This window comes from Gopherus flavomarginatus, chromosome 1 (genome assembly GCF_025201925.1).
Source record: "Gopherus flavomarginatus isolate rGopFla2 chromosome 1, rGopFla2.mat.asm, whole genome shotgun sequence".
In the NCBI taxonomy this organism is placed as follows: Eukaryota; Metazoa; Chordata; order Testudines; family Testudinidae; genus Gopherus; species Gopherus flavomarginatus.
The window spans coordinates 101,502,056-101,525,017 of NC_066617.1; the positions used below are offsets into that span (position 1 = coordinate 101,502,056).

At 47.9% G+C, this 22,962-nt stretch overlaps 2 protein-coding genes across 2 annotated transcripts in view; one reads left to right on the plus strand and one right to left on the minus strand.

The window, feature by feature from the left end:
- On the minus strand, positions 1-21,540 carry LOC127036528 (apolipoprotein L6-like). The gene is given in 6 exon segments (XM_050927553.1): positions 1-1,442; positions 1,444-1,807; positions 2,667-3,121; positions 7,900-8,050; positions 8,179-8,302; positions 21,447-21,540. Coding segments are annotated over 5 exon segments (1,086 nt in total). The 5' UTR covers positions 8,210-8,302; positions 21,447-21,540; the 3' UTR covers positions 1-1,357.
- LOC127036408 (uncharacterized) overlaps positions 15,147-22,962 on the plus strand; it is a 15,449-nt gene continuing 7,633 nt past the window's right edge. The window contains exon 1 of the transcript XR_007770093.1: positions 15,147-15,386. The gene's annotated coding sequence lies outside the window, so the exon portion shown is untranslated. The remainder of the gene's footprint in view (positions 15,387-22,962) is intronic.

Consider the following 22,962-nt stretch of genomic DNA (forward strand, 5'->3'; position numbering starts at 1 on the left):
TTTCCATGTCTGCTCCTTAGTTTTATTTTCCAGCTGGATTAATTTTTTTCAAACACATTTTTAATTCATTCATAATGAGTCAGGAATTAAACTGCATGTGTCTAATGGGAAATACATGTGCACAGCTAGGGTTTCATAGGGCTGCCAAGCTAGCTCTGCTTAGTCTTAACTCTTCACAGCATAAAATACCAATAAACCCCTCTTTTGCCAGGTCCGGTCTCTTGGTCTCAAAGGCAAGACATGGGAGCAATGTCACAGCTGCTGTACAGGGTGCATTCTCTAAAGCATTGGCTTTCTCTTGTTTTCCCTTCAAGGGCTGATAAAGCCTTCCTTTTTCTCCAAGTTACTGTCTGTACATCCTCTCAGCTCCCTCTTGATACTCTGGTCCCAAGGGTATGGAGGCACCTATATTGGTTCCTGGTTAGTGCTGGCTGAGCCCATAAGAACTCATCAGCCTCTTCTCTGCTAGAGTGAGGGTGTGCCCCTCCCCTGAAATGTAAAAGGTTTGACTCTCCACCTTCCAGACAGTGCTTTGCTACTCTCCATGCTAGTTCATGGCTCTGTGGTTGATTAAAGCACGCTGGCTAGCCTAGAACTGCTAGGACTCCATGGCACGGCTTTAATTTCAAATGAAGGGAGTTGGGAGAATCTCCCTTTCTCCAGATGTTCTTGCAGATGGGGGTGAATTTCAAAACTTTGGAGAAATTTCTCTCTCCTTCATGCCTTTTCTTCACACCCAGCCCCAGTTTCCACTGAGTCTGTACAACACCCAGCATTGAGGCACGTAGGTGCTACTCTAATATAAAAATAATGGTGGCAAGGCACAAATATCTCAGGTATGTCTATCTATTTGCTGAGGTGAATTAAAATGCTTCATTGAGTGTTACAGATGTGGGCAAGGCAGCTAATATGCTCAAAACAGAAAGGAAGAAGTTTAATGCTTTACAAGTTCATTTGAAAAGCAGTTACTGCTCTTGTAATTTCACTCCTGAGAAGATCTCTCACACATGCATACAGCATATTGTTGCTTTCTCTTAAGCATAGGCAAAATAGGATAAATTCCTAGCAGGATGATTCATGGTGTCCCGGGTTCTGAATTAACAAAATGTTCAGTAGCACGACGTCTTCTGATTCTTTCACTGAATTCAAAACGCAAGGAGGGAGTAAATTATGGTATCAATCTCTTTGAACTGTTCAGATTACTTAATGCTTTTGGTCAAAGTGGAGCTGGCATCTCCTTGTTAATTTGCATCGTGTGTAGCTTTTGTGGGCTTTGACTTCCTACCACAATCTCCCCTCCCCTTGTGACTTGGTTCTTCTCCTGACCCAGTGCTGGAAATGGGAACTTGTGTCTCATCTATTCATATACCATGCCTTTCAGCTCCTCATACAGTTCACTGAGATTCTGAAGGTCCTTTTCAAGTTGGCTAGCTTTTTCTCTTATCTGCTGCGGCCTCTGCCTTCGCCCCCTCAGTTAAATGGATGGAGTGTTTCACGATACTGTAGGCATCAAACACAACAAAAACTCCTGTGGCTGCGGCACCAAGCACCCTTGCACTTTTGGACATGGCAAGGGTGGTCCCAGCTAAGGCTTTTTGCACTTGCTTGGTCCCCTTTGCTGTGTTCCGGGCTGTCCTCCCGGCCACGGTGAGCCGTTGTGCTAAGGCCTTCAAACCAGGGTTAGCTTTCACCACTTTGAATGCTCCTATGTTGGTTTTTATCCCCTTAACGCTTTTGTATACTACCTCTGGAATTTTACTAGCGGTGGAAAGGACGTGTGTCAGGTGGTTGCCCATGGTATCATAACCTTAGTCCCAGATTTGGACCTTAGCGTCCAAAATATGAGGGTTAGCATGAAAAACCTCCAAGCTTAGTTACCAGCTTGGACCTGGTACTTGCTGCCACCACCCAAAAAATTAGAGTGTTTTGGGGCACTCTGGTCCCTCTGAAAAACCTTCCCTGGGGACCCCAAGACCCAAATCCCTTGAGTCTCACAACAAAGGGAAATAATCCTTTTTCCCTTCCCCCCTCCAGGTGCTCCTGGAGAGATACACAGACACAAGCTCTGTGAAACTACACAGAGTGACTCCCCCTCTCTGTTTCCAATCCTGGAAACAAAAAGTACTTTCCTATTCCCCCAGAGGGAATGCAAAATCAGGCTAGCAATCCAACACACAGATCTCCCCTGATTTCTTTCTCCCACCAATTCCCTGGTGAGTACAGACTCAATTTCCCTGAAGTAAAGAAAAACTCCAACAGGTCTTAAAAGAAAGCTTTATATAAAAAAGGAAAGAAAAATACATACAAATGTTCTCTCTGTATTAAGATGATACAATACAGGGTCAATTGCTTAAAAGAATATTGAATAAACAGCCTTATTCAAAAAGAATACAAATCAAAGCACTCCAGCACTTATATTCATGCAAATACCAAAAAAAAGAAACCATAGAACTTACTATCTGATCTCTTTGTCCTTACACTTAGAAACAGAAGACTAGAAAGTAGAAACTACTTCTCCAAAGCTCAGAGAAAGCAGGAAGACAGACAAAAGACTCAGACACAAACTTCCCTCCACCCAGAGTTGAAAAAATCCGGTTTCCTGATTGGTCCTCTGGTCAGGTGCTTCAGGTGGAAGAGACATTAACCCTTAGCTATCTGTTTATGACACATGGCCTCGCTCTTTGGGGAGACTATGGGTCTGAAATCCACTTCATCGGAGTGGGTCAGTGTTTTCAGGTTGCTTTGGCATTCCACCAGCAGGTCATTGGCTTTACTCCTTTCTTTTGAATTGCTGACATTCTCATATATGCCGACAGAAATGCTGGTAGCCGTTGCTGCTGCCCCTAAGCCAATCCCAGTTGCCATGAGAGCCAAACTCCCCCCTGCTGTCAGCGGTGCTAAGGTCAGCCCAAGGATCGTCAAGATGCCAGATGCCAGGCTCGTGGAGTTTGCGGCCATGTTGGCAATGGTGCAGTTCTTATGGGTCTCATCAATGTTGTCTGCCATGTCCTTAAGGCATTGGATACACTTCTCTATCTCCCTTCTCTGCTCAGGGAACTGCTTCAGAAAGACCATGATGTCTTCACTGGCACTCTCTTCCCAGGGGATGATGCCTTCAGACCTGTTAGAAGCCAAAGGTATATTTTGGTCACTGCAACAGACCTTACAGTTGTGCTCTGAAAAATGACTGTTAAAAATGGCCCCTTCTTCCTCAGCAGATCTGTTCCCTTGTGTGTCATTGCTATGCCTGGCAGTGAAAATATTTTCTGACCTATGCAGAGACTGCGTGTTCTAATGGCCGAGGTACTGCACTGGGACTTGGGAGACACCTGGTTCTTATTTTGACTCTGCCACTCACGGCTGGGTGACCTTGGGTGAGTCACTTGACCTCTGGGCCTCCGTTTCCTCACTACCCTTTGCCTTGACCGTAATCTCTTTGGGGCAGGAATTGTCTCCTAGATTGTGTGATACAGTGACCAGCACAATGGCGCCTCAGTCTTGGTTGGAATTTCTAGGCGCTATTGGAATTCAAAAAATAATGATACCGCCAGCCTTGTAAACTCAGCGAGTATCCCAGGGCTAGTCTACACTGGAAAATTAGATCAACCTACCTCCATCGCTCAGGGGTGTGAAAAATCCATCTCCCTGAGTAATGGAGTTAAGCCGACCTAAGTCCCCGTGGGGGCTGTGTTAGGTTGAGGGAAGAATTCTTCTGTTAAACAAACTACCGCCTCTCAAGGAGGTGCATTAACTAAGGCAACAGGAGAGCCTCTTCCCTCACTGTAGTAAGAGTCCCCACTGAAACACTACAGTGGTGCAATGATAACATTTTAAGTTTAGACATAGAGTCTATCTCTTACCATAGGGTGGAGCTGACTGAAAAGCAACACTCAAAATGGCGCTGTGGGATTCCTCACTTACTGTATTTTTATGATCGCCATAGAACTGGATGCCTCTTATTCTTAATGTATTTATCCTCCCAGTACCCCAGTTAGGAAGGGCAGTGCTGCACTGAGGGACAGTGTGAGTTGCCCAAGGTCACACAGGCAGTATGTGGCAGAGCAGGTAATTGAAGCCAGGTCTCCTAAGTCTCAGGGTCAACCCCCTAACCGCTGGACCATTCTTTGTGCATTATCACCACAATGAACTGTGACAAAGTTCCTCCTCTACCTTGGTGGATCCTGCGCTTATTGGCAGATTTGCTCACCTCAGTGATCTACCCCACAGTCTGGGTCAACTCCTTCTGTGTCTGATCAGGAGTTGGGAGGTTTAGGGGGAACCCGGGCCCGCCCTCTACTCCAGGTTCCAGCCCAGGGCCCTGTGGATTGCAGCTGTCTATAGTGCCTCCTGTAACAGCTGCATGACAGCTACAGCTCCCTGGGCTACTTCCCCATGGCCTGCTCCAAACACTTTCTTTATCCTCACCACAGGACCATCCTCCTGGTGTCTGATAACGCTTGTACTCCTTAGTCCTCCAGCAGCACACCCTCTCACTCTCAGCTCCTTGTGTCTCTTGCTCCCAGCTTCTCACACACACTTCCTCTCCTCTGACTCCCCCATCCCTGACTGGAGTGAGCTCCTTTTTAAACCCAGGTGCCCTGACTGGCCTGCCTTGATTGGCTGCAGGTGATCTAATCAGCCTGTCTGCCTGAATTGGTTCTAGCAGGTTCCTGATTACTCTAGTGCAGCCCCTGCTCTGGTCACTCAGGGAACAGAAAACTACTCATCCAGTGACCAGTATATTTGCCCTCTACCAGACTCCTGTACCCCCCTGGCCTGGGTCTGTCACAGAATGTTCTGCAGATACTACCCTCAGCTACAGCTGTGCAATGCCTTGTCTTCCAAAATGCTGCTCTCAGGGTATGGCTACACTTGCAGTTGTACAGTCTTGTGAGTTAAACCCGTCTTCGTACAGCTGAACAGGGAAAGCGCTGCAGTCTGTCCACACTTGACAGCTACCAGCGCACTGTCGTGGCCACATTTGCAGCAGCATTGGGAGCGGTGCATTATGGGCAGCTATCCCAGCGTTCAAGTGGCTGCAATGTGCTTTTCAAATGGGGGGGTGGAGTATGACAGGGAGCGTGGGGGGAGAGAGAGTGGGTTTTTGAAGTGCTGAGAGTGTGTCAGCACGCTGTCTTTTAAGTTCGGACTCCCTTCCCTTCCCCAGTCCCTCTCACTCACTGAAAGCAAACAGTTGTTTCTTTTTTTCTCATAGACCAGATAAGGAACCAGTCACTGAAACGGACCCCAACTCCCCCCTCCCCCCCGCGCCGCTCTCTCTTCAAGCAAACATTGGCTGTCGGCACTCTAGACGGAACTTCCCTGCCTGCCTCTCCCTCATTCAAAGCAAACAGTAGCTGTGTTTGTTTTTTTGATAATGGCACTTCCGCGTCTGGAGTTCATAACAAAACGAGCAGTTGCTTCAGTTAAGAGGATTATGGGGCATTTCCGGAGGTCAATCAGTGCATAATAACATTACTCCTCGTTTACACTGGAGCAGCAGCATCTCAGCCAATATGCAGTAGCTGTTATTCCTCTCGGAGAGATGGAGTACCAGCAGCGCTGTAGCTGCGGAGACACAGCACTGTACGTGCCTTGCGTGTGTGGACAGTGTGGACAGGGAGTGAGGTACAGCGCTCTGGGAGGCCTTATTGTGCTGTAACTGGCAAGTGTAGCCAAGGCCTCAGTTACACCTGTGCCTTCAGGACAGCTGCTCCGGTGTAATTAAAGGGTCATTTGAAGACTGGTTCCACAGGTGGCACTGCAGTTGGGTTTACTGAACAATGACGGGTGAGCCTGAAAAGAATCCAGCTTGCGCTCTTGGAGCTGTGCTGGTTCTGCAGGGCTAACAGGAGTAACTTGCCATTGCTTTTATTTGTATGCTGAATAACGTTTTTTTTCCCTGGAAATCATAAAAATGCAGTAAATGAGGAATCCCACAGTGCCATTTTGAGTGTTGCTTTTCAGTCAGCTCCACCCTATGGGTGCTACTAATTAATTTCTGGTGACTTCGTACTTTCCATATTAGGGAAAATCAGGGGAATGATCTGTTGGGTGTTTCAAATTAATTTTGTCTGCAGGGAAAGTGAGAGAGAACAATCAGAGCTTTGCATTTTTTCAGCCTCTCCCCTTTCCTTCCTGTTTTCTTGGCAGCAGCTCTGGTCTTTCTGCGTGCCATGGGCAAAGAAGTCACCTGCATTTGGCTCAAATGCAAATAAATAAATAATTTACCCTGTGGCTGTGCCCGCTCCATCAAAATGAGTTTGAAGGGCCGGTCTGTAACCTCCACCCTCCAATGGCCCCCTTCCTGTCAATCTTCCCCCCATCACTGTTTTTCCCATCCCTTGGTGGGAAGACGCTGCCAGCTGGAATCTGCCCATTGAGCAGGAGGGAAACCGAGCCACCATGGCTTCCACTTAGCTTCTCCACAGCCAAAGCCATAGTGGAGAACAAGGGAGAAGATGGAGGGGGAGGCTTCCAATGAATGCTGCTGAAGCTAGACGTGTTCAGACTGGAAATAAGGTGCCATTTTTAAGTGATGGTAATTCACCACTAGGACGGCTTGCTTAGAGTCGTGATGGAGTCTCCATCACTTGAGTCTTTAAATAAAGGTATGTGCTGTCTTCACTGGAACTGTAGGCTTGATACAGCAATTACTGGGTGAAATTCCATGGCCTGTGGCATGCAGGAGGTCAGGCTAGATGATCATTATGGTCTGTCTGGGCTTAAAATACATTAAGCAAAACCAGATCAGACAGAGACTGAGGGAAGTTAGACAGATAAAGGAGAAAATAGTAATCTGATGAACAAAGGAGTCTGTAAGTGAGCTATTGTAATAGTTTTATGAAGGGTTTGATGACACAATGTTACTAAGAAGATATCTGTGTATATACCGGGACAGGTCAGAGGATGCAGCCCTGTAGAGTGGGGGGTGCTGGGAGATCTGGCTCTAGCAGGAGATGTAACTCCACTGCAGCCACAGGGAGCTGCAGGAGGGCTGTGTCTGTGTGGATGGTCAACATAAACAAAACGTCTCGCGACCCGCCAGCAGATTACCCTGATGGGCTGCGTGTCGATACTGCTGCAGCCTTAGTCCCTCTGAGGCAGAGTTTCTCAACCTGTGGGTTGGGACCCAAAATTAACTCACCAGAATGTTTCAAAAGGTCGTGTGGCAGCTCCCTGGGTTCTGTCCCACAGGGCAGCCTGGGCTCGTATCCCTGCTCCAGGCACTGCAACCTCCGGGGTAGCTGAGCCACTCAGGTTTGGCTCAGCTGTCAGGATGACGGGAGTCTAGGTAGGCCAAATTTGAATGAGAGGCACTGCAACCCCATGAGGCAGGTCCCAACTCCACTCACACCAAACCTGAGTGGTGCTGCAACCCCAGAGGTTGCAATGCCTGGAGCAGTGAGTCAAGCCCAGGCAGCCCCACAGCACAGGAGGTGCAGGAACTGCCATTGTGGGGTGAGTGTGGGCAGGACTCAACCACCGGGGGGGGCAGGACCTGACCAAAACCACCCCAGGCTATTTACTAGGTTGTGACTGGGCATAAACATTTACAAATGGGTCCAAAGCCCAAAAAGGTTGAGAACCACAACTTTGAGGCACTGGGTTGTTCTCTTGGGCACCCTCTATTCCTCTCTCTTGCTCTGCTTAGAGATGAAGCTTATCCTTTCCCTGAACTGAGCCTGCTGGCAGAGAACCTTTTCTGCTTTACAAGCCTCACTGGTGCTAATAAATCTGAAATTGTTCACCAATAACAAATACAATGGAGGAAACACCCGGGGCTGTCATGGACGAAGGCAGCTGGGTGCTATTCAATTGGGGGTCAGGTGATATCAGGAGACAGCTGACCAGCCTCTGTGTGAGAATTCTCTTTTGACCAAGATTTCTCTTGCTTACCTCTCAAGGTCCATCACGTCCTGCAACATTTCCTCATAGTTCCACCCTTCAGGAAACAACCTCTGCAGCTCCTCACTATATATTTTCTCCTGCAAAAGCTCTGAGATCCCCAGGCTGCCATCATATTGCAAATCATGGTCATCAATGTTTTCTAAAATTAAAAACAACATCAGCCTGGAGTGTCTTCAGACCTACTTTTAAAAGGATGCATGCATTTCCAGTTCTGAATCATGAAAACAGAAGGAAAGAGAAATAGTGCAGTGGCAGGAGCAGGGATACCTTCATAAGTACTGAATGTTCCCGAGGCCATCTTATCTGGTGAAAATACCAGGAGCAATTTCTGTGATTTTGTTTACGTTGCAGTCCTTCAGCACCTCTCATGCAGAGAGGAGGGGCTTCCACCCTGGTAAAGGGAAGAGTAGGAAAGAAACGTGATTCAAAGTGAGTCAGCAGAAGAAACAAGTGTTGCTTGTGGAATACGTTTAGTGGGAAAGCAGGGTGCCATTTTAGTTTGCTAGTGGAACATGCCCAGACACCACAAAATCATCATCATAACTGGCAAAAAGTCTCCCTTTTGTTGGCAGCTGCATGGATGTTGTGGGAAATCTAGCTGTTGATGCTACTAGCAGCTTGAAACCTGCAATACTTTCATTGCTTACTTGCAATCAATTAGTTATGCAGGGGATTGATGTTACTGCTCTCAGTAACCTCTAAGTTAAATATCCCTGTGAATTTAAAATGATTCTTCCTGGCCTGACGAGAGGCTAATCTATGAAATGGGCATATGGATTTAGCCGGAGGTCTGCAAACACAGCAAATACGCAGTTGTATTTTGCTAAATGACGTAATAATTGAATGTATTTTAACCCTTATTGTAAACTTTGCAGATGGGTAAAGAGGCCTGGAAGAAGCTAATCTAGAAATTTGAAGATCTAGCCTGGAATTGCTTTACAGTCAAAAAGCTGTTAAGGGTGTTAAGGGTGAGGGGTGCAGGCTCTGGGAGGGAGTTTGGGGATAGGAGGGGGTGCAGGGGTGAGGGCTGTGGGGCTGACGATGAGGGGTTTGGGGTGTGGGAGGGGGCTCGGCTAGGGCAGAGGGTTGGGGTGTGGGGTGAGGCTGGGGATGAGGGCTTCATGATTGCAGAGGGGGCTCAAGGCTGAGGCAGAGGATTAGGGTGCAGGAGGATGAGGGCTTGGGCTGGGACTGAGGGGTTTGGGGCATTGGAGGGGCTCAGGGCTAGGGTGGAAGGGCAGGATAAGGGCAGCCTGCACTGCCATTTATGGATGGGGGCACTAGGACTCTGCAGCAGCAGTTGGTGCTGGGAGCTGGCAGAACAGAGTCAGCATGAGCTGCAGGCTCTGGGGCCAGGGGAAGTGAGTTGGGGCAGGAAGTGGGGGCTGGTGAATACTTGGGGGAGGCACGTGGGGGCAGCAGGCAGGGCTGGGGGAGAGACCCCAGCCCCAAACATTGGTGGAGCAGGGCCCCCAGGCCCTGAATATTGCTGAAGCCTGGGCACCATCGGCCAATACAACTCGCCACCCTGGGCATGGGATGCCCTACACAGCAGTTTCTTCAGGAAGAACTAATCAACCTTTATAGTAGGTACATCTAGAAATCGTTAGGTTAATTCGAATGTTAGAAATAAAGGGTAAATAAATGATTACAGTCATTTTAACAAATGGCTAATCAGTCGGTACAGAGTCCAACAGGGTGCTTACGACCAACCTTGTATCAACGTGCATATCACCAGCTATAACACATGCTGCTGAGATTTTCAAAAGCACCTTGTTTGTAACATGCTTACATCATCTCTTAACCCTTTATAATGTACCCTTAATATACAATCTGATCAGAAAAACTGGTGAGTGCTCAAATTGAGCAACTAAGGAACCTAGGCCCCAGTTCAGCAAGATGCTTCATTAGGAAGATGCATCTACAGACTCCAAAGAGTTAAGATGTTGTGTAGTGTTGTATTGGTTAACAGAGGCATTGAACTGCACCAGTGAAGTGACTCAGAGCAGTACAAAAACTGCTGGGATGTAGTCTGGAGAAGGCGATTACAAGCAAATGGATGTAAAGAGAGGCCCTAACATATTTACTTGTGATTAAGGAATTTTTTTTCTGTTTTTCTGGGCAGTGCAAGTTCTGCTGTGCCAAAGCAAGAAGAGGACAGGATTGTGAATTTTGACAGCATGAAACCTGGCTTACCTTTGTGGTAAGAGCCAGAACTGGGATGAAATTTGAGCGGATGTGAATGTGTCTTAGGGCTTGGCTACGCTGGAGAGTTACAGCACTAATGGTGGCTTTACAGCGCGGTAACTTACTCTCCGTCCACACTGGCAAGGCACATCCAGCGCTGTATCTCCCTGGCTACAGCGCTGGCTGTACCCCCACCTCGGCCTGGGGAATAATGACTATAGCGCCGCTCTTGCAGCGCTGGGGTGCCAGTGTAAACAGTGATTAATCTTACTACGCTGTAACTGACCTCCAGAACCTTCCCATAATGCTTTTTAAGTAAAGATAACACTCTGTTTTGTGAACTCGGGGCTCCTGGAGCTGCTTATCTAAAAAACAAACACAGCTACTGTTTGCTCCAGCAGAGGGGATGAATGTCCACAGCAAGGGTTTGCTTGAGGAGAGAAGCAGCCCGGAGGGGGGGGAAGGGGAGTCTGTTTTGAAGCAGCTGCTTATCTAGTCTGAAGGCTATTTGCATTTAGTGAATGAGAGAGGGGTGGGGGAAGGGGTCGAAACTTTTAAAATGATTGAAGGTTGGTGCTGTGTATCTTCAAGTCCTTAGAACATGCAAGGCAGGGAGCTGACACAGTGTCAGCTCCAAAAATCCACTCTCTCTGTCTCCCCCATGCTCCCTGTCACACTCCACCCCACCCCCCTCTTTTGAAAAGCATGTTGCAGCCACTTGAACGCTGGGATAGCTGCCCATAATGCACCACTCCCAACACCACTGCAAGTGTGGCCACACTGCAGCGCTGGTAGCTGTCAGTGTGACCACACTGCAGCGCTTTCCCTACACAGCTGTAAAAAGACAGCTTTAACTCCCAGCGCTGTACTGCTGCAAGTGTAGCCAAACCCTTAGTGTTGAGTCTTGCACTGCAGCTGATGTTTGAAGCTATAGTTGTTTCCTGATAGATAAATGGATTTTGTAATAGTTGGTGTTTTCCGTACAGTAGATTTTGACCTGTTGAGACTGCATGTCATTAAAGTCTAAAATCTAGGCCATGGCTACACTTACAGTTCTGCAGTGCTGGTAATTACAGCTGTGTTCATACAGCTGTGTAGGGAAAGCGCTGCAGTGTGGCCACACTGACAGCTACCAGCGCTGCAGTGTGGCCACACTTGCAGTGGTGTTGGGAGTGGTGCATTATGGGCAGCTATCCCAGCGTTCAAGTGGCTGCAACATGCTTTTCAAAAGAGGGGGGTGGGGTGGAATGTGACAGGGAGCGTGAGGGAGACAGAGAGAGTGAATTTTTGGAGCTGACACTGTTCTCAGCTCCCTGCCTTGCAAGTTCTAAGGACTGGAAGACACACAGTGCCTACTTTCAATCATTTTAAAAGTTCTGACCCCTTCCCCCACCCCTCTCTTATTCACTAAATGCAAATTATGCACTCCTAAATAGCCGTCAGACCAGATAAGCATCTGCTCAACATGGACTTTCCTCTCCCCCTCTGCCGTGTGAGCGTGCTGTTTCTCTCTTCAAGCAAATAGCTGTGAACATTCCAAAGTAATTCCCCTGCCTGCCTCCGCTCGCTCAGCAAACAAGAGCTGTGTTTGTTTTTTAAATAAGCAGTTTGGCTGAACTCCGAGTTCCCCCTTTCTTCTGGTTTGTTGTGGACAGGAATTCTGGGATACCTCCTTATACCCCGGAGGCCAATAAAAGTGCTGGTGGTGTCCACACTTGCTGACCAGCACTGCATCACCAGCGCTGGAATCGCTACACCCGAGGCACGACCGGGTGTACAGCCAGCGCTGCAACCAGGGAGTTGCAGCGCTGGCTGTGCTTTGCAAGTGTGGCCACATCCTGAGTTGCAGCGCTGTAACCCCCTCACCAGCGCTGCAACTCTCCAGTGTAGCCAAGCCCCTAGAGAGAGATTTTAATCTAGATCAAGATGCGGCCAACTACACATACAAGGCCTGCATCTCCTCTCACATATACCAGGTTTAAACAGGTCTAATTCTGCCAGTGGGGGGGAAGAATGCTCTTGTGCAGTTTTTTCCAACCATTTCAGGCTGGCAACCTCTTATTCAAATGCAAATTTTTTCCTGACCCCTTATATTTTTTCTTTTACTTTTATACTAGCTGTATTATGATAAAAGTACCAAGCCTGCATCATGTATCTACATGTGTATTTCAGGAGGTTGAATATTTGACCTTGAAGGGTAAGGGAGGGGGGACTGGAGGAGCTTTAGATTCTAATTAAGTTTTCAGTGCTTCACAATGCACCGATTTCCTTTTGTAACTCCCCTGAGGATTGTGACCCCCCATCTGAGAAATTCTAGTCTAGTAGGTGAGGATCTGGATTGGGAGTTAGGAGACTGAGGTTCTATTCCTATCTCTGCCACTGATGTGCTGGGTGAACTTGGGCAAGTCACACCCCTGTGCCTCAGTTTCCCCTTTGACTAGCTTGTCTATATAGTTAGGAGATTATAAACTCTCATTATGCATTTATGCGGTGACTAGCACCGCATAGTCTTGATCTCATCTGAGCTGCTAGGCTGTACCGTAATGCAAATAATTATCTATAATGGAATGTAGGAAATGGAGGATTTAAAATCTCAGCTCAGTGCTAGTCTCTTTGGCCAAAGAATTTCAGGAGGGATTTTGGGGGCCCAACGTGCAATGCCTTAAGGGGGCTGATTTTCAGAAAGCACTGGGCATCCTCCTGTGAAAAATCCAGGCCCTTTAAGGGACTGCAAGTTGCACTCTGAAAATCACCAGCTGCTTTAGAAGCTCTTGGCCAAGGAGAGCAGCGCTGGTATGAGATGTTTTAAATCTTGGCCTTTGTGTTTTGTCAAGTGCCATGTACATCTAGTTTAAAATTTTTAAAAAACGGTTATTTTTAGAGCTGATTAAAATTCTGTGTACATGAATATGGAAATTAGGTGCAGCCCCGGGGCTCCTAGCAAGCAGCAAGCATGGCTATTAGCACTGCAAAGGTCGGGCAGCTCTGCAGGTCAAATGAGCAGAGCCCAATTTACAGTAAGAAAATTCACTGTTGAGCTTGTCCAAGTGCTTCACTGTAATTAGCATCTGTCACACTGCAAATCAAATAAGTGCCTAGAAGGATGCAGGGAGGGGCAGCAACCCAGCCATGGGAAAGAAATGGTGATGAGGGATCTACGGGATGCTGGCAAGGCAGCAGAAGAAAGGGACTTAGGAGTTGTATGACCCAGGTCCTGTTCGTGATTCCACTCTGGCCATCCGGTGTGTGCTTCAGCTAGTCACTTAACTGCTCTGTGCCTCATATGCTCCATCTGCAAAAATAGCGGTCATTCCTATGCCTCTTTTTGATATGCTTTGAGCTCTTCAGATGAAAAGTGCGATATGAGCCCAAAGCACTGGGTTATTGTTACTACATGTGTTGTCTCCAAAGAGTAGCTAAAATTAAAATAAAAGAATGTTAATTAGCAGTTTAATCAACTGCATTGCTGCAGCATTAGAGCAGTGTACAAACTCCTCCCAGAAGATGTTAGAAATCCAGCGATACACAAAGGGTGTGTGTTTACATTGTGATGCAGCCTTGTTCTCACTGCACTAGCAGCTCTGAGCTGCTGGAATCACAGAGAGGAATGGTTATGGATGCTTTGTCCTGGGAGATGCCTTGGGCTTCCTGCTGGAGGCTGAGTGCTCTCATCTGCCCTGAACTCAATGGGAGCTGAGCTGTTCAGCACCGGTCAGGATCAGGCCCTTAGTGTTATCCTTGGGGGAAGCCGGTTTAGGAAGAAATCACTTGAGGGCAGACAGCTAACAAAACTACCGTTTATTTACAGATACAGAGCTCGCCTAACTGCAGGTGGCTGGGCTATCCCCTAATAATCTAACTCAATTGCCATAGGAACAAAAACCATGACAACCAAATACACAACATATTCCTCCCCCACTAACAAGAACATCCCCTAAATAAAACACACACTAGACTAGAGAAGGAGGGTAGACTGCCTCCATTCCTGGCTAAACCCTGGGGATTATTTTGCCCCATAACTGTGGGTTTGTCCTAGCTAAAGATCCAGCTGATGAGGAGGCCTTCTGTCTCTAGGTGGATTACAGCGAACTTCTGGTGGTGTTGCCCCCGAAAGTACCATGGGCTCAGGGTCTGCAGCATGAACAAGTGAGGAGGTGGTATCAGCTCGTGCAGGGCAAAGGGGTATCTCAACCACCGGCAGTGATGGAGGAGAACAGTCAGGAACAGGTGATTTGTGATTCGGTGTCTCACTGGAAGAGGTGAAGTCAGACCACTCAACTGCAGATGTGTCCTGAGGACTGGCATGACCTGGCAACAGCTGATCTACATGTCGCTGCCAGGTAAGATTGTCTGCAATCCGGACTGTGTAGGAAACAGGTCCTGCCTGAGTGATGACCGAGGGAAGGGACCCATTTAGCTCTGGAAGTATAATTACGAGCCAAAACTGGCTGTCCCGGGCTAAAGGTTCGGTCTTTTGCTCTGGGTGCCCGTCTGATGACTTGATATTGCTGTTGATGTTGCATAATTTGTTGGGGTTCAGAAGGTTTCAGCAGATCAAAGCAAGAGTGCAGCTGTCATCCCATCATTAGAAAGGCCGGGGATGCCTGGGTCGTAGCATGAGGTGTGTATCTGTAGGAAAGTAAGAAGGTATCCAGACGCTTTGAATGGAGTGTTGTCCCCTTGCTGATTTCAAAGCGTGTTTCGTTGTCTGCACAAATCTTTCAGCTAATCCGTTGGTGGATGGATGATATGGTGCTGACATGATGTGACGTATCCCATTTGCCTTCATCAAATTTTGAAACTCCTGAGAGATGAACTGCGGTCTGTTGTTGCTCACAAGTTGTTCTGGCAGACCGAAACGACTAAAGAGTCCCCATAGTTTTTGGATAGTACTCCCTGCAGTAGTGAACTGCATTATAGAGACTTCTGGCCATTTAGAATGGGCATCTACTGCCATCAAGAACATGCTTCCTTCAAGGGGGCCAGCGAAGTCAATGTGAATATGTTGCCACGGGTTTTCAGGCCAGTTCCATGGGTGTACGGGTGCCCACTGGGGTGCATTCCTCACACTCTGACATGACATACAAGCTTTTGCCTTCTCTTCAATAGCACTGTCCAATCCAGGCCACCAAAAATAGCTTCGTGCAATTTCCTTCATGTGCACTATTCCACAGTGACCGGAATGTAGCTGTTCTAACATCTGTGATCTCAGTGGTGGTGGAATAATGACACGTCTACCTCACAACAAACAACCAGATTGGACTGATAAACTCCGTCCTCCTGGACATGTAGGTAACAAGGTCGGGTGAGACCGGAGGGGTTTGTTGAGATTTTCCATGCATCACCAGGTCCATAACTTGGGACAATACTGGGTCAACGCGAGTTGCCTTCTTTACCTGAGTAGCAGTGATGGGTGTATTCTTTACCTGTTCAAAGTAGAAGATTTCCTTTTGGGCACTATCTTGATGTTTGACTGGCAAAGGCAACCTTGAGATGCCATCTGCATTGCTGTGCAGACTGGATTTCCGATATTTGATTTCATGTGTGTGCTGAAAGTAACAATGCCCAGCGTTGCATACGACTAGCAGCTAATGGGGGAATGCCTATATGGGGTCCAAAAATTGACGTCAGAGGTCGATGGTCTGTGAGAAGAGTAAACTTTCGCCCAAACAGGTACTGATGAAACTTCCGAATTCCAAAAACAATTCCTAATGCCTCACATTCGATTTGGGCGTAGTTAGTTTCCGCTTTGCTTAGAGTGCATGAAGCAAAAGCAATAGGTCTCTCTTCTCCCGAAGGCATAATGTGTGACATGACTGCTCCCATTCCATAAGCAGGGCCGGCTTTAGGCCGATTCACCTGATTCCTGGGAATCGGGCCCCGCGCTTTAGGCGCCTTTTAAATTTTTTTTACTTACCCTGGCTGCGGTCTGCTCCGGGGTCTTTCATGGCCCCGCTCCCCTGACCAAAGCGCCGGCGGGAGCGCGGCTGCCCCACAGCCCCACTCTCTCAGCTGGAGCTCTGACCGGAGCACGACAAGCCCCGCGGCCCCGCTCTCCCGGCTGGAGCTCTGGCCGGAGCGCGACAAGCCCCACGGCCCCGCTCTCCCGGCTGGAGCTCTGGCTGGAGCGCGACAAGCCCCGTGGCCCCGGCTGGAGCTCTGGCCGGAGCGCCGCAAGCCCCGCGGCCCCGCTCTCCTGGCTGGAGTCTGGCCGGAGCGCGACAAGCCCCCTGGGGTAGCGGGGGGGCACTGGGGGCTATTTAAAGGGCCAGGCCTCCAGCTGCCTCTGCTGCACCCCCTGCCTTGCCCACACCAGCCCCGCCCCCGCTGCCTGCAGCCAGCTCTGCACCCCCTGCCTACAGCAAGCCCCTACCATCCCCCTGTCCTGTCTCCAGCCAACTCCTGCCACACACCCCTGCCTGCACCAGCCCTGCAGTGCCCGCCCTGTCCTGTCTCCAGCCAACCCCTGCTGCACCCCCTTGCCTGAAGCCAGCCAGTCCCATACTCCTGTCTCCAGCCCTGCCAACCCCTGCTGCACCCCCCTGTGGCCCTGCCTGAAGCCAGCCTGCCCCACACTCCCCTGCCTCCAGCCAGCCCCTCACCCCTTGCCCTGCCTGCAGCCAGACCCTACCTCCAGTCAGCCCCTGCCCTGCCTCGAACCAGCCCCATGTCCACTGCTGCCCTGCAGTTCCCAGGCCAGTAACCTGCACATCTGCTTCAATGAGGTGGGCAGGAAGCAGCGGGGACCCAAACATGTGTACACCCCCAGGGAGTTGCGGGGACCCACACATGTGAAACGGCAGTCATTAATAACCAATCAACCGCATATATGATGCAATGTACTTAATATACAATTTTATTATTTATATAGTTATGAAAAGTAAATAATACATGGAAGAAATGGAAGGCTTTTTTTTTTTAACACTTTTTTCTTTTTAAGTCATCCCTGCCAGGGCCCCACCGAAAGTGTTCGAATTGGGCCCTGCACTTCCTAAAGCCGGCCCTGTCCATAAGGGGAGGCATCGCAGGCAATTGTAGGGGTAAGGATGGATCAAAGTGCGTTAGAACTTCAGAATTTAGCAATGCATCCTTAGCTTTGTTAAATGCAACATCACAGGCTTCAGTCCACTTCCAGGCCTTGTTCTGCCCCAGGAGCTCATGAAGTGGTTTTAGCAGTGTGGCTAACTGTGAGATGAACTTTCCATAATAGTTCAGTAGTCCTAGAAACGAGCGCAACTGGCTTACATTTCGAGGTGGGGGAGCCTCCACAATAGCTTTAACTTTTGCAGGGGCCTTATGAAGCCTTGCAGAATCAATGATGTGTCCCAAATATTCAACAGAGGGCTTGAAGAATTCACACTTGTCTTTGCGAACTCGTAGGCCATACTCTTCCAGCCTTTGTAGGGTAGCCTCTAAATTCTTTAAGTGATCTTCTTCATTCCTTCCAGTGACTAGGATATCATCCAGATACCACTGAACTCCTGACAAGCCACACAAGATCTGGTCCATAGCCCTCTGGAACAGGGCAGGAGCAGACGTTATTCCAAAGGGTAGGCTACAGTATCGATAAAGCCCCTTATGAGTCACAATAGTCAACAGCTCTTGGGACTTTTCATCGACGTGCATCCGTAAATATGCTTGACTCAGATCAATCTTACTGAACTTTTGTCCCCCAGCCAGGCCCGTGAAGAGGTCATCGATGCGGGGAAGCGGGTATTGCTCTGCACACAACACTGGGTTGACAATGACTTTAAAATCACAGCAAATCCGGAGAGAGCCATCTTTCTTTACTATTGGAACGATAGGAGTAGCCCATGAGCTATGGGTAACTGGTATTAGGACTCCATTGGTGACCAGGCGCTCCAGATATGCTTCAACTTTTGGCCTGATGGCATATGGCACAGTTCGGGCTTCAGATATTTTGGTGGACTGTCAGGTTTAATGTTCAACGTCACAGTGATTCCCTTCATACTTCCCAAATCATTTCCAAAAACAGCAGCATGTTTCCTTAGTATAGGGGTTAGACTGGTTTCTTCTTTAGTCATCCGGTGCACTTCTGCCCAGTTCAGCTGAATCTTCCCAAGCCAAGACCTACCCATTAAGGCTGGGTAGTTACCTCTCACCACAAACAGTGGCAATTTAGCAGCCTGTCCATTGAGCTCTACCTTAACATCAATAGTCCCAACATGGGCACAGCTCCTCCCATATACGTCTTCAGAACAGTTTTTGTTGCCTTAAGCGGAAGATGCTGTAGCTTTTCTTTATACACAGTCTCGGAGACCAGTGAGACGCCTGCACCGGTGTCCAGTTCCATGCGTATAGGTTTGCCATCCAACAACAGGGTTACCCACTATTCATGTGAGCCCACAGCCAAAGACAAAACATGCAGTGGCACTTCCTCTTGCAATGAGGTGTCACCTTGATCATCTTGGGTCTGCTCTAGGGTATGCAGGGTTCCTCTTTTTGTCGGCCAGACCACAGGCCTCTTTTTCTTTTGTTTACAGGCACACTCAGTGTGTCCCTTTTGCCATAGTGTCGACACACCAGGTCCTTACACCAGCATTCTGATGCCTGGTGACCTGGCTTATCATAGCGGAAATATTCTTGACTCTGCACAGTTTTGTGGGTAGGTTCTTGTGACACTTTTTGCACCCTAGGGGATGCACCGATGTATTGCGCCTCCCTTGTAGCCAGTTCCATGGAGACAGCAATATCAACAGCCTTCTGTAATGTAAGCTGAGCCTCTGTCAGTAGGCGCTTCCATGTAGCTTCACTATAGAGGCCACACACTAACCTGTCACACAGGGCATCATTTAACATCTCTTTAAATTCACAGTGTTCTGCTAGCTTTTTTAAAATTGCTATAAATTGTACAACTGTTTCATCTTCTTTTTGGTCTCTTTTGTGGAACCGATATCTTTCAGCAATTACCAGTGGTTTGGGGGAAAAAATGGGACCCCAGGATTTCCACGATGTCACTGTAAGATTTAGTCTCAGGCTTAACAGGGTGTAGTAAGCTGCATAGCAGGGAGCAGGTTTTAGCCCCTACAACGCTTAAGAACATTGGCACCTTCTTCATTTCTGTAATGTCATTTGCAATAACAAAAAGCTCAAAATGCTCAGTATACACGTGCCATTGCACTATATTCTCGTCAAAAGGTTCCAGTGGCCCGGTTAGAGTAGCCATGATTTTTAGTTTCACTTTCAGTCAGTGCAAACAAGCAGTTTTTTTGTTTGTTCTTTACCTTGACTTCTACTTCCTTCTGTTACTGGAGCAGCACCGGGATCCCATCCTCGTCACCACTTGTTATATCCTTGGGGGCAGCCGGTTTAGGAAGAAATCACTTGAGGTCAGACAGCTAACAAAACTACCATTTATTTACAGACACAGAGCTCGCCTAACCAGCCGAAGCTGGCTGGGCTATCCCCTAATAATCTAACTCAGTTGCCATAGGAACAAAAACCGTGACAACCAAATACACGACACTTAGAAAGGCAGAGTCCCCATTTCCTGCTTGGTAAACAAGAGAAACCTGATCTGCAGTTTCGGTTCAACTGAAGGTACCCGGGTCTGGGACTCATGCTCATGTTTTGTATTTATACCTGGGGGCAGAGGGGTGTTACTGAAATGTGAACTCTGACCACATGCTGTTCAGTTGATGTTGGCCCACGCACCTTGGTAGAATAACCTCCACTCCCTGCCTAGCTTCCCTTCCCTATCACAAGTGGCCTTCAGCTGAATCCTGCCATTTTCCTGGTGTCACTTGGGAGGCATTATAGTCAGAATACTGATTTCGTAACTAAACAAGATGGGCTTTCCAAGGGAATGAAACTGTTTTCTTCCTGTTTCTTCTGCTGCTGGGGCAGTATTAGGTCACTCTCCACCTAGGGACTGCCAGGACAGACCGGCCGCTTCTGGGAGCCAGGTAGGGCGTCTGCCAGCTCCCCTCACCCCTGCAACAGTGGGGGTCCTGGGCCATGAGCCCCTGGGCCACCCCTTCCAGAGCACCTGCTGCACCTCTGGGCCACCCCCCAGCCCTGCACAAAGTACCGAAGTTTTAGTCAGGGGTGTATAGTACAAGTCTTGGACAGGTCATGGGCCATGAATTTTTGTTTGCTGCCTGTGACCTGTCCATGATTTTTACTAAAAATACCCATGATTAAAATGTAGCCTTAGGCATGATCACCTCAGCGGGCTGATTTATTTTCAGTGCCTGCATTTCTGTTCCCTGTGTGACTAATGTCAGTGGTATTCACTACCCATAACAGAACAGGCTTCCCAAAGCAGAGTGTTATTTATTTAGAACCAAAGCTTTTCAGATGAAACAAATCTTAAAACAATAAATAGATTAATGCATGTCTAGCTTACCATGTGTCTAACACTCTTCCACATGAAGATCTTGGTAGGTAGGTCTAAGCTTCCTGTAGACACTCTGAAACCTCTAGGGTCTGGCCTGCATAATCTGTTGCTTTAGCTCACAAACCATTTCTCCCCCTGCTTCAGAGAGAGTCACCTTTAAAGACTGCTTAGTGTTTCGATCACTTCCCTATTTATAGACCTTTTGATCACTAGTCTCCTAGCCTGGCAGAATAAGTCTTGCATCTTTGTTAGAGACAAGATATAAGCTCTGTTCTTATGTGGGACCATTATGTTTCTTTCCTGTTTGTTTTTCCAATAGGCCTCATTGAATTCAAGCATTATACGGTTATAATACACATTCCGCTACCCCAGTGTAAGTTACGCAGTCTACCTCAATAACCAACAACCTCAATAATACAGCATACATAGAATTATTACATACCGGGGGTCTTAGATTATTACACAGCAGCTTTGTGCCCATCATACCATGTCTCAACACTGACTTGTGCACTCCAAAAGAAGACAATCAAGTTATATAATTTTCTAGCTAGTTGTCTTTGAAAGCCTGAAACTGTGAGCACTGAAGTCAACGGCAAAGGCTCCCTTTGATTTTAATGGCTTTTAGAACAGTTCACACAAGTATACTGATGAGTAAAGTGCACTGCACTGCACTGCACTGGTGAATAACCCAACATGCCCCACAGATGCTTACCTCTCCCCTCCCACCCCTCTTCCAGCTATAACCTCCTCCCCTTTCAGCAGGCAGCCCAGCCCCACCGCCCTGCTGCTGGAATCTGTCCATGTCAAAAGATGAGGCAGAAAAAATAGCACTAACAGACCACCTTACCTTTCAATAGTAAATAGTTTACATTTTATGGGGAATTTCAGGTTGGCCCACAGGCCAGCAGGAGGCAAAACAATATCTATCCCCTTCCTCAATATAAGGTCTGCAAGATCGAAAGCCCTGATGAAACGATATGACCCTTACCTCTCTGGCTGCCCCTGGCTAGTCTGCCTGAGAAATTACAGTGCTGTGTCTGTGCAGACTGAAGCACAGTTTCCTCTAAGGAAGTGGAGAGAAGTTTCTCAGAAGTGCATTTAACTATACGTCATAGAGAAGCCACATATACTCGCCAAGGCCCTTGGTGTGTGTTTTACCAAGGGTGCAGTAATGCAGTATTATCTGTTATGAAGGAAAGCGGGAGGAGTGAAACAAAGGGCATGGTTTTTTTTTTTCAAAGAGCCAGCTTGTCTGCTGGCTACACTCTCCTGTTGTAGGCAGTGTTGTTGTAGCCCTGTCAGTCCCAAGCTATTAGAGAGACAAGGTGGGTGAGGTAATAGCTTGGACCAATTGGTGAGAGCGACAAGCTTTAGAGCTACCTAAAGCTCTTCTTCAGATCTGGGAAAGGTACTTGGAGTGTCACAGGTAAATAGAAGATTGATCAGATAGTTTAATAGTCTAGAGTCATGGTGTTAATAAGGACACTGAATTTATGGCTTATTCCAACACTCTGTAACCCACTAACTTCCTTTTTGCCCTATGACTGCAGGGGTGTTAACGAGCCACTTCACCTTGAATGGTCCCTTAGAATATGTGCTAACTACTTATGCTAAACTATCTGTTTGATCTTGTATTTAGCTGGGACACTCTCAGCCTACACTACAAAATGATGTTGATCTAAGTTAGGTTGGCATACAGTAGCAGCAATTACATTGTTTGTGCGCCATGTGATGGAGGTGCGTGTCCTCACCAGGAGCACTTGTGTTGATGCAGAGTAAATTTTCACAATGCCTCATTGGGACGAAACGAGTTGCGCAGGGGTGACTGGGAGCATGGATTCAACTTCCCAGAATGCAGTATTCTCCATCCCATAATTGCACCTGCATCTCATAAACCCACGCTTCCCTCTTCGCCGTCCACCATCTCCAACAGAAGCATGGAGCCTGCACAGCACTGCACTATGGTGATGAGCAATGTGAGCACAGGCCATCTGATCCTGCAGTAATTGCAGAGCTGCAAGAGGCACCACGGGAAGCATGAGGATTCCTTGGAGGCTAGTTTGCTGTAGGACATAGAAACAATTCAAGATTGTTGGCAGCATTCACAGAGCAGCTTCAGACAGTGGATTGCTGGTTTTGGGCCCAAGAAACAAGCACTGACTGTTGGGATCATATTCTCATGCAGGTTTGGGATGATGAGCAGTGGCTGCAGAACTGTCAGATGTGCAAGGCCACATTCCTAGATCTGTGTGCAGAGCTCGCCCCAGCCCTCCAACTCAAAGACACCAAAATGAGAGCTGCATTGACAGTGGAGAAGGGAGCAGCAATTGCATAGTGGAAATTTGCAGTGCCGGATTGTTACTGATCAGTTGGGAATCAATTTGGAGTTGGGAATTCCACTGGGGCTGTTGTGATGCAATTGTGCAGGGCCATTATTCGCCTCCTGCTATGAAGGACTGTGAGTCTTCCCAAACTGCAGTGGGCGATAGATGGCATGCATATCC